At 39.2% G+C, this 12,283-nt stretch overlaps 1 protein-coding gene across 1 annotated transcript; it reads right to left on the minus strand.

Annotated features, from left to right (window-relative positions):
* Positions 1-1,719: 1,719 nt before the first annotated feature.
* LOC137177301 (ly6/PLAUR domain-containing protein 1-like) lies at positions 1,720-11,938 on the minus strand. Its single transcript, XM_067583479.1, has 4 exons — positions 11,702-11,938; positions 8,921-9,055; positions 4,058-4,327; positions 1,720-3,063 (listed from the first exon to the last, which is right to left on the minus strand). The coding sequence occupies exons 1-3, from the start codon at positions 11,748-11,750 to the stop codon at positions 4,080-4,082; spliced, it is 432 nt and encodes a 143-aa protein (XP_067439580.1). The 5' UTR covers positions 11,751-11,938; the 3' UTR covers positions 1,720-3,063; positions 4,058-4,079.
* Between the last annotated feature and the right edge of the window lie 345 nt (positions 11,939-12,283).

Below are 12,283 nucleotides of genomic sequence, written 5' to 3' on the forward strand. Positions count from 1 at the left end.
CAAGCTATTCATATCCAATCTAATATGTTTAATGGAATTGGTAATTTAATAGAATTTCCTTCTAATTTAGCTACTTTATTAGTTGCAAAATTAAGGCTCTACATGTGATTCATGAATAATTACTAATGGAACTAAATAAGATGAGATGCTTTTGAGCGGACTGGCTCTGATTCATTACAATGTGCAGTATCTATACGGCTGGACTGGGGGTAATTGAATCTCTAGAGGCTTTTGATCTTGCTGTTCTGTTAGTCCTGCAATCAGCACCTGAAACAATTCCCGCCCACACCAGAACAGATAATTTCCCCTTCATTTCCGATACACGTAGCCTGCACGGTAAACAAAGTAGATGAGTTGAGGTCCCTCATCAACTGAAGTATTTCCACTGCCAGAGCTCTAATACGACTGTTTGTGCACACGTCATTAGAGCAAGGCAGAGGTGGGCCTTATTATTTTTAATAATCTCCTGTTTTTGCTGCTTCTTAACCCTGGGAGATCTGTGGTCGGCACTTCCCCTCTGTGATTATCTGTCCTGACTCCTTCCACCTCCTCCTCCTCCTCCTCTTCCTCTTTGTTGAGGCTTAATGATGTGCTGTCATACAGGCGCGCCCTAACACTGCAGGATGCCTTTGCTACTAATAGACCCAGAGTTTAAGCAGCAACACACACACAAACTGAGGTTAAACGTCATCATTAAACAACACTAAAGTCATCTGATGTCACTGTGTTAATGTCTCACAAGCTGAACATTTGCTGCATTTTAAACTTTTCACGTCTCATTATTGTAATTGTACCGTGGACTGCAGGATTCATCCAGTGGGAGCCGCTCTATTGTGTCTCTAACAATGCACTGCTGCATTATTAGGCACATAATTGAAAACGGTTACTTGGAAACACTATTATGGCACTTACAAGTCAATCATCCGTTCCCGGGGACACTCGTCACAGCCACAACTGGACTGTCAAGCTCTTTCCCTCTCTTTAAAAATGCAAGAGATAACTGTAGATGCAATAGTCAGCCAGATAAGAAGGGGGCTGGGTGGATGTTTTTGATGGGAGCTTAAATAGTTCGACCTGAGAATACATGGTGGAGGCCCCTGCACATTTCTGATCTTTGCTGAATTACCTGAATTTTACTGGAATCAAATGTAGATACCACAAGACAAAAACAGCCAGTGCAAAATGGGTTTCGTACAGATTGATTATGTCTAATCTGCATTCTCTCCTCATTTTATCAGTTTCATTGCATTGAAAACGCTTGATTTGGGGTAACAAAGCTGGACAATATGGCAAGAAAGATATCTGAAAAAAACTGTAATGATGTATGTGTCTACTCATTTGAAACCCAGAGGAGGCAAAATGCATAAAATAATCAATAGATGAGTAACTGAGTGATGGTAGCACACTAGCATGGAGATAATTCAATAAAATTCAGGGTTCCACGCTGTCCTCAGCCTGGCTGTGTGAAGGTTAAACGCACACAGAGAGCATTTAGACCTGAATAACCTCCCAGAGACCACCGGCAGTGGTGGATATCATTTCCCAGAGAGTCAAATAAAGTCACCCCCGTCCACCCAAACCCTGAAAAGTTCATGCATGAGGTGAATTCTGATATTTAGCTGTAAAGTTTGGAAGGCTGGGGTAAAAAAAAAAATGTCACAATTTCTTCCTTTTGCTCAGTCAAATAACGATTAAAACACTGTTCTACCAATGAAAATGTGTTTTTTTCTTGGTTTTATTATAACATTACAAAATTCCATATTCTGTCAGTTCACTTTCTCGGCTTTCACTCTGCTCTCCTTTAATACCTTTATGTGCGGCATTGTAATACAGTGAGAAAATGCCTGCATTGTTATTGTCTACAGCACATTCAATACATATAAAGGTAATATACATACTGAAAAAAAGCAATCCAGTGCAAGCAGTAAATCAAACATCATGGAAACAATGAGAGAGAGAAATGTAAATTTCACAAAATGCTCATTTCGACATGGAAATAAGATCAATACTGTAAGTCAAATTTTATGTCATAAGCGCTGATTAGAAAATACAGTATTTGGTCTACAGCATTGGCTACATGCAACACTAGCTATGATTTTGGCATATGTTTAATTCTCTTATGTTCTGAAGAAAACTAATGGGAAATATGGCTGATATCACCCTGAAGCAACTCTCAAGTGAGAATTTATTTGTGCTTATAGCCTTTTCTCATACTCCGCTATATCTATGTAACACTATTTTATAAATTCACTGGATTAGGTGTTTCCAAGTTTAGCTCTAAAACGGTTCAAGATCTCATTTCACAAAGACATAATATTAATATCTCTTTAATATATCCAATCATCTGCTTGTATAACTTCATCAGTTTTAAGATTGAGGATGAATAAGCGATAACACAAATAGGCTTTCCAAAACCGTTTCAGCATCTTTGTATTCCCTGTAGTAAAATGTCAATCAATACTGTTTGGCAGTGGAAAATATGCATAAATTAATATGATAATATGCTGCAAGAGACCTCAGAAACCTTCAAATTCAGTTCTTATTTGCCTGAATCAAAGTGCCCTCTTCATCATAACATATGAAGAATATATGTGTAGTGAGGGGTCATAAGAAAATGTGTGTATTCTAAGCAACAACAGCAACAGCATCAACAAGAAATAAAACAACAGCTCTGTTTCAAACCATAAATTCAACAAAACCCACAAAATAAGAAATTTTCCACTATAACGTCTACCAGTACCTTTTACAGCATTTAATAACCAGAAAATAACTTCAGTGCAGGTTCCTCACAAAACGCTCCACTTCACAAAAAGCAAAGACATTGAGAAATGCCTTGGTTGTAGACTGGATGGTCCTTTTCTGGCAACAGGAGCAATAGACGATTCACAAAGCTTAGTACTCTTCCAGCTTCCAGTTTTCCCCAGTGTCATTCTCAGTGGTTACAGTGTTATATCGATCAGATTAACAGTTTTTCATGATGCTGAGAGGTTACAAAGCCAGCGAGGTGTCCAAATCTGCTCCTTCAGTACAGCAGTGATAGCAGGTCTGGGCTCCAGGATGAGCCTAGGGTGAAAATAGACAGGATATGTGTTCATTCAGCCTTAAAGGAAATGCATACCAACCATTTTTGAGCATTTTTGTCTGTATTTGAATACTAGTGGCACCAAATATGCACTGAAATAAGCACTGCCTGAAATTGCAAGTTTTTGTTCTCTTCTAAGCTACATGGTCCAAAAGTATATGCACACCAAGGTAAAGCATGTGGACACCCAAATGAGGCTAAAGCAGGCAGCCAGTTAGCTTAGCTTAGTGACTGGAAACAGGAGGATAAAGCTAGCCTGGCTCAGTCTGAAGATAACAAATCCACTTACTCAAACCTGTGTCCTCAAAATGATATTTATATATTACTAAATTGTTTTCCCAGCTCTCCATTGTCAGTCTTTGTGCTAAGCTAAGCTAAGCTAACAAGCTGTTGGCTGTAGCCTTATATTTAGTGGAAAAGAGCGGTATTGTTTGTGTTTATTTTATCTCTTTTAGTTCGGTTTGTTTGATAGAAGTGGGAACAAATGTCAGTTGACTTCCAAAGGCATCAAAAAAAATGCACTGAAATACCTAAAAGTGCATGTTTTTGAAAAGAGTGGAGATCTACTCATCAGACTCTGTGGAATTACTCTGTTAATTGGGGCCTGGAGTGGCCTGGTGTTTATTAGGAGAGTAGATATTAAAATAGAAAACAATTAACTTAACTAGACCCCCAACCACTCATCTCGTTGGCCCCAAACTGTGGTCTGGATTGATGTTTATATGCAGCTACTTCTTTGTGAGTAGGTCACCAGAGAAAATAAATTACAGCAAAAAGTGCAAACAAGTTTGTCATGTTTAGCTGAAGGACAATCCCTTTTCTGCTGCCAAACTCTCTAACCTTGCAACGTCGCAAAAATATTGCCTTTCTGTCCTAATTTAGCTCTAACTGGGAAACATGAACTTGATGAAACAAAGACAAGAGGAACAAAGTGACTTTCCTCTATGGTTTTGGATTAAAGAAAACAAACTGTACAGAGCAGATGCGGTGGGACCATCTACGTCAGGGGGAGGAGCGTCAGCAGCGGTAGGAAGAGGGTCAGGAAGAAAAGGAGAAGCCGGTTTGTCTGAGGGCCGGACGTCGCCGCCGAAGGGACGGGGCGCTTCCTCTTGGGCCCATTGCAGAGCGGGGTGTTGCAGCAGGAGATGCAGACCGAGTTCAGCCTCCCTGTGCAGAACTGCTGGTAGCCAGAGGAGGCGATGAGGCAAGCCCCGGAGGACGCGCAAGACTTCCGATAATGTATTCCTGCAAAGAAAAAACAAAGAAAAACATTGTACATTATATTATTATATTAAATCATATGCATCCAGACAGAGAAAGTAAGGTTATTGGTCAGTTATTCAACTTTGACATGTTGCAAAATATAACAACAGACTGAAAGAACTAGTGATTCATTCTCCCTTTGCTGTAATTAGATTGCTTAGATTGAAGATGTAACGTACTGTATAAGAGCCTTGTGTTTTGCAATGCTGCAGCATTTTATTGCACTACAGGGCTACAGAGCTATTGACTTCCTGTCTGGTCTTATTAAGTGATGTTTGTCAGTATGGTATATGTTACTACAATTTGTATGCTTGTATGAAGAACAAAAAACTCATATTCTGTAGTGCTGTAACTTTTTATTGCACTCCAGAGCCACTGACTCCCTTATCAAGTGATGTTTCTCCATCTGGTGTATATATTGGTGTTATTTGTTTCTATGGTATGTTATGGCAGGTATTTTATCATTTATGTGGCATTTGTAGAGTGTTATTTATCTTGTGTTTTTCTGCAAATGGAATTTCCCCTTACAGGACAAGAGAAAGTTTTGATTAAATCAAATTCAGATAAATCAAATCTCTGCCAGCAGGACGTTTCATAATCTGGGAATGCTTTTTATTGATGAAGTAGAGGAAATATGTACAGCTGAGTATTTTTCCCCATCATATTATTTGTGTTTGTGGCACATGTTTCTACAGAAAGCATCAGCACTCTGCTTCTTTTTTGTCTGTCAATGTAAAACATAAAATAAACACCTGTAACGCTATTGTGGAGGCTCTGAATTTAAAAACCTCCAATTTGAAGAGTCTTTCTGACCACCAGGCCACCTACTGTCTGATATCCTTCACAACACAAGTGTACAGGTGTACAAATCACCTTGCAAAACAGCATGCTTGGCCTCAAGCTGTTTTTTTTGCACCAGAATCACATGTAAATGCCTAAATTTCCTGAATACAAATTTATCTTGGCCTTGCTGGAAGTTCTGGACTGTCTGAACAGAGCTCTTTTGGGGCCTTGAAACAATAAATGCTGTTAATCCCTCGCATTTTCAAGGCCCAGCTCTTGATTCCACAAATCAGTCAGACTCCCGCCCAATTGACCGTCTGCTAAGCCCCTTCCCCCTTATACTTACTGTTGTACACCTGTAGCTTCCAGCTCTCATGCAGATATGTAGTTTGCAATGATAACGATAATGATTTTCTACACAAACCGTTAAGTTATTTCAAATGTGATTTTCAAACAACAGCTCCTTGATTTCTCGATTCTACCTGGGAAAAAGTCAGCATCCTTCTATCGTGAAGAACTTCAAGATGATAACATATTGCTACGATGATGCCAGTTATTACGATTGTATATATAGTATTACCAGTTTTAGCTATTAAGTTAATCAAATTATTAGCATTACTTGCATTCTTCCCAAACGATCAGTAAACAAGATAGTTTTATTACTTTGTTGGTCTGTTATCTGACTTATCAACATTTAAATGTAACTATGTAATATAACATATATTTTACTGATAATATAAGTTAGAATAATTAGCTTGGTACACAGTTAAAAGCTTATGCCATGAAAAACTGGCCTGTGAAGTATAATACTGTAACTAACGTTGCACTCGGCCACACTCAGATAACTTATGATATGATATCATATTGTTATAAACATATAATAAACAACAAATATCACACTCTGACCAGTCAGCATGACGGTAGCATGCAGTAAGAGTACTAGTAGTAGCAGAGCAGTAGTAAGACAGTAACATGAGCAGCTGATCCGAGTGTTGTGCGGGGGATTATCTGATAAAAATAGCGCTTGATGTTTGTCAAACTGCTGTAAAAGGAAGTTTCATCTCTGTCAACCCTTCACGCTGCATGTTATATTCTAAAACTGCACATAAATTTGCTAAAAAGGTGATCACAAGCAACACGTGTCAATATACACATCATGACATATCGGAGTACTTCCTTGCTACTGAAATGCATAATGTCAATTGATTTAATTAGAGCTGCATGTGCACCACTTCAACATGTTGAGAAATCCAAAGCTTGACAGACTTGCCGTGCTGAGTTATGGTTGCTAAGCTGTGACTGGACCATCGCTTTTCAGAGAAAAGACAATTTGGCTCCCTACATGATGATCCATTTTATTTTCTGTAGGGCAGCGCAAACCTAATCTAATGTTGTGTCAGTGGCAGCTGAAGGAAAGTCTCTCCTCTTTGATCCATGAGTAGAATAAAGTGGTTCAGAGATAGTGTTGTCTGGGTTTTAGAGCAACACAACAACAGCAACACAACACTCAGATGAGACGCCTCATGGAAATGAGCATGAAAATAAAAAGGCCTTACATTTGTTTATGATGCGTAGGTTTTACACTGCAGGGAAAAACTGATGTGTTACAGTCTGATCATCTGTCTGCAAGCGTGATTCCAGTAACAGTGGACAATAGTGAGTTCTTTGAAGCCGAGCAAATGGGAGCAAAATAACAGATAACAATGTCTATTACACTGAAATCACAGAAGACTGTTTTGACCAACCCAGCTTCCTCTGCAGGGTCGGTAAGTCAGACATACGAGGATTAAAAAGTATTCTGAAGAAAGAAAAGGAGATAGTTTGGTTTCCTTGGTGAGTTTTCTGTCTTTTTACTATGAAGAGAGAAACCTCACAACTTACTGATAGGCTGCTCTTGCAAAACTTTGAAATAAATGCCACAATTACAGCAAAATAACTTTTAAAAAATGATATTTTTTTCAACCTGCTGTTTGTCCAGACAAACTTGCTTATCTCATCTATTTAATGCTAATTGTTTGCCCTGTTGTACATCACGAAAATTGCGGGTGCTTAGCGACTTAATAATGCTGCCTCCACTCATTCAAATGGCAAAGAAATAAAATGTAATGCTCAGAGGTCAAGTACGTTTCTGATTGCGGCGATGTGTTCAGCTCGTCTCCGGTTTCCAGATGGTCACCTCTCCTCTACAGAAAAATAGCAACTCTAACTTTGCACTTGTATAAATTTGGCTGGCTGAGCCTGTGCTTTTGTGGCCAAATACCGCTGCCAAGACTTCATAATCCTCCAAATTTCTTCCCAAAATGTCCTGTTCATTGCTTTCTTATCAGGGTTCTTGGTAATCTTTGTTTTTTTCTGAGATGGCAAGCAGGTCTTTATAGCCACCAACAGGCATCTTTGCAGCCAAGAAATAAACTTTATTTATATGTATACTCTTAGATTGGCAAATATCAGGGGGCACGTGCACATTCACACATTTTTGCAGGTGCTGGGTAACAAAAAATATACATAAGAACAAAGGACTACCCACGCACTACTCAGTTGTTCCTAAATCTTCTTTAATTCCACATGGGTATCACAATGTTTCGACCACTATAGGTCTTCTTAAGCTCCTCTTAGACTGCAAATCATAAGATTCTCCATGCATTTTATCACTTAAATTGCACAACTCAAAAAAATTCAAAGACAGACACAGTTTTGTGGATGTTTTGGGGCATTTCTTCGACTTGTATGTGGAAACATGGCACCCATTTTGAAATATCTGTACCAGTCTGTTCATCTTTATCATTAATTACTCAGCAACACAGTGTACTTAATTTCCTATTTCAAATTATGACAGCAAACCTTCTGTGCATGTGTTCTTTTTTTCTTATTTTTACTTCATTCCTTATGCTGCATTGACATGGATTCAGGCAGACGGTAGACAGCAGAAGGACAACCCCTTCTGTTCAGCATGGAAAAAACAAACAGTCCAATGGAACAGCAGGACCCGGCCAGCGGCTCCCACACAAAAACATCAAAGCAAATATCCAAACAGGCGTTATTTCAATAAACTGACCTCATATTGGGAATTTAAATAGTTAATAAAGTGACATAATTGCCTGCCATATGTTAGCTTTCCTTGTTTCTATGTAACATCTGGTTGTAAATCCCATTATGGAGGATGGTCAAAAGTTAAAACATTTTAACTTCTGATGGCTATGCTGTCTGCCATCCTGCTCTCGTCCACTAAAACAATATCTGGTTTGCCATCTATTGTCTGTCTGAATCCATGTGAATGCAGCATTATGTCCTTCCTCTGGATTTGTGGAATGTGAAAACTACAGGAAAGCTTTCTTACCCTGTAAAGAACTTTCATCTACACATTATCAATTAAATGTGTGTTATACAAATAAACCTAAACTTGAACTACAATTTGCACTCATATCTGGATTTGCAAGACTAACTAGCGATTCAGGCTACACTCGTATCATTAAAGCTTTTACATTTGCTAGACATCTTCTGGTTGGGAAGACTCTCTACTGAGAACTGCCACCAGAAATGATGTTTTACATTTCCAGCTGCAGCAACACTGCTGTGTAATAAATTGATGGGTGGTTACCATGACAGCTACCATGACTCAACAATTTAAAGAAATGAGAGCCAGTTACAAAATATTGATGGAAACCCCAAGAAAGATCTGAATACTGCAATGAATGTCTGGTTTCTGCTGTGTCTCATAATTCACCAACCATGTGTGTTTTGATTGATGTGTTTACATGCCAATGGAAAAATCCACTATGCAAGCAAACTTACCATCAGGTTTGACCAGCACCTCCTTCTGGCACATGTCCTGTACATTGACAGTGCAGTTGACGATGTACTCCGGAGTGGAGCAGTCATTGTGCTTCATCTCCTCGCACTGGTAGCACTGGATCTGAAGGGCATCTCCTGTCCAGTGGAGGAGGAACAAAAAGAATGTTTAACAGATAGATAATCAATCCTTCCATCAAACTATGGTCAGGAAAGAAACTAGGTTTTAATTAAAACTTAATTTAATGTCATTTGAGGGTAAATACATCCATCACTAAAGCTTACATTTCCTTGCTTTCCATTGCACAAGTTTCTTGTCTACATACAATAGTTTCTTGTTTCTCTGTCGTCCTTTCATGACAGGATACATCATTCGTCTTTTCTTGACTGCAGAGCACAGTATCGACATTTGTTAACAATATCCTCATTCTGCAAGGTTTTGAAAATACAAGCTCAAAGTCAAGCAGCACAGGCTTTATAGATTTTGCTTTTGTGAGAGCGCCTTTGATGGTGAAAAAGCTCCAAACAAGCCTAATGGTGCTTCGTGAGAGTGCGACGTCATCTTCTCTGTCTTCTGCCACAGTGTTGTGACAATACGCCCACTACAGCAGAAGGGCAGTGCTGAGGTTTTGTGACTTTATCTGTAAGGTAGTCTAATCTTTTGGTGCTTTCAGCCTTGCTTTCATTTGCCTTTTAGTGGCTGTCCCATGTGTCAACAGAGAGGTTATAGATTCATACGGTGAGGTGAGAACAAGCCATAAAAGCACACATCAGCAAAGCAAAGTGGTCCCTTTAAATTTCCTTTTAACCCATGGGTTTTATAGGTAATAAAGCTCCATTTACAATGCAAACAGGCAGCAAGGATGACTTGACTGTGCGTATTCTCATCCCCTGAGGTAGTAAAAATGTGAACGTCAGACTGCTACCACGTAGTCTCGTAAAGATAACATACAGACCTTTGCCCAGCTTTTGCAAATTTCATCTGATGCTTTTAAAGCCGCCAGAATGAGGTTTTCTTTTACCCCAAAATCCTGAGTGTCTATACTGAACATACGTCATGCAGAAAGGGGAAGACATCAAGCTATCAGACTTACAGTAAAATGAAGATAGTCAGGTCTAGAGCTGACATTATGCTACCAATGCTGGTTAAAAGTGACATCTGGGTGCTATTTTTGCAGATAATATACTGTGCAATACCCATGTGAACTGCACAGTACCATGGGGAATGATGAAGTCTATATTTCACTGAGCCTATTATCACAAAAGTAATTTTTTTCCATAACTAAGTGTTGATTGACACCCTGGATTGTTTAATCTAATACACCTGCCGGGTTTAATTAACATTTCTAAAAGATATCATCACCATCATCATGACACCATCACATACATGGAGGTCTATAATCACAAACTGTGAGTCCTTCACACAAACACGCCTGCCTTTTCCTTCTTAAATGTCCCACACAGGCCATCCGTTCCCGCTGACAGATATTACTGGTGTAATTATTGAAATGGCACCAATCATTAATCTCAACTCCGACAGCGCCATCAAACGCAGACTCAACTGATAAAGGTCCACATATAAAATCACAACCTCCAGCCTAATTACTTTAAACCAAGCAAATGCCTCAAGCCTCCATCCATCACCTGGAAGGAGATTGTGAAAACAGGGAACTTTCTCTCTCTTGGTTTTTTTTTTTTTTTTGAAGCGTACCTGAAGGCAAAATGCAGCTCCTGAGTTCAGCTTATCAGTTTTAGAAAATTGCTCTGAATTTTATTTGTTTGTTCCACAACAGAAAGCAGAAGCGGATAAGAAAAATAAACCTTTACACTCTCTGCATCCAGGTGTGTAAAATGACTGCAAAACCAATATATTCTAATATCAATGCCGTTCACTGCAATCACTGTGGGGAATACAAAATAAGGAAATAATATTATATAAATATAAACTCAAAGGGATAACAAATAGCTATAGATACATGAATTAAGTTTCCCCATAATAATACTTAGCAGCCAATAATACAACAAAATAACCTTCTGTGCGTGACCACCAGCTACTTTGAAAGGAGCAAAATGGCACAATATGGCAACATGTTCACCCTCTTGTTCTGGCAAGAATAAAATCCCCCATTCAAAGAAAACACATGCACTAGAGAAATGGAAACAACCAGCTCAGAGGCTCAGCTGATAAACATTTTTTAAACACTTTAAGGTTCTTATTGGCTTGATTATGTGCTAGTATCTTTCTCCCTCTGTGCCAAAAATGCGCAGAGGAGTCCAGCAGAGCACTGGTCTCTCAGCGCGCAAAAAGCAGCACCAAAAACGCAACATGATTGTCAAATACTGCCAAATACTCTTTCCATGTTCTTTAAGTTTTTCCATAAGTGTATGAGGTTGATAAAGAGCATGTCCCCGTGAGAAGAAAAGATGGATTGCAGTATAGGATCTGAAAGTCGGAGCTATTTGGCACGGACCTCGCATACGCAGACAGACAATAACAGCTTATCTGATATAACAACGTCAAAATAAGCTTGTAAACATTTTGATACAATATATCCTGAGATTGAATGCTATAAAATGTCTAAATTGGTATAGATGCAAATTAATATTGTTTGTAATACTGACATTTGCTCTCTGTTGCGCACAAATGTTGTTAGAAAGCACATATAAATACAATAAAAGCGAATTTAGTTTTGTGTTGCATGCACATAGGGACCTGCGCTCCAAACTGTGCCCTCACTCATCACTGACTGAAACGGGGCTGCAGTGTCTCCAAGTTAGACCTACCTGCGTCGAGAAGGACTCCAAATAAAGTCGCAAAAACCAGAAGACGCATTCTCTCCCAAATGACTTTCGGTGGGGAAACATCAGACCAAATGAACTTGTTCAGACGGAGGCATTGAGGACGAATCGCCTCGGAAGAAGCCCAGACACGGATGCGCTCATCCTCTCGGCTGGCTGAGGTGAGAACAGAGCTCCGCAAAGTGAAGAAGGGTCTCCTCTCCAGCGCAACTGGAGACAAATCCGGAGCGCAGAAATCATAAAGCGCACCACGTGACGGGAGCGCACAGTTGGCATTTTCATATCTCAGTCAGTGTGTCTTCATGCCTTCATGAGAGAGAAATGGCAATGATAGCCTCTGTGGGGGATTAAAACTCGCTTTGCTTCACATTTAGTGAGTTTATTTATTATGATATTTCTGTAATGTCACTGTTGCGAGAGGTAAGAAAAGTTAAATGAATTCATATTTACAGGAGACCATTTCTCCTCCTTTCAATATCCTTTTTATGCTCTATGATTTTTCTTATAAAATTTACATATCAGGTCTTCAGTGAGTCCGTGCGCAAAAGGCTTAGTGTTCATTGTTTC

The sequence above is a fragment of the Thunnus thynnus genome, chromosome 24 (genome assembly GCF_963924715.1).
Source record: "Thunnus thynnus chromosome 24, fThuThy2.1, whole genome shotgun sequence".
Classification (NCBI taxonomy): Eukaryota; Metazoa; Chordata; class Actinopteri; order Scombriformes; family Scombridae; genus Thunnus; species Thunnus thynnus.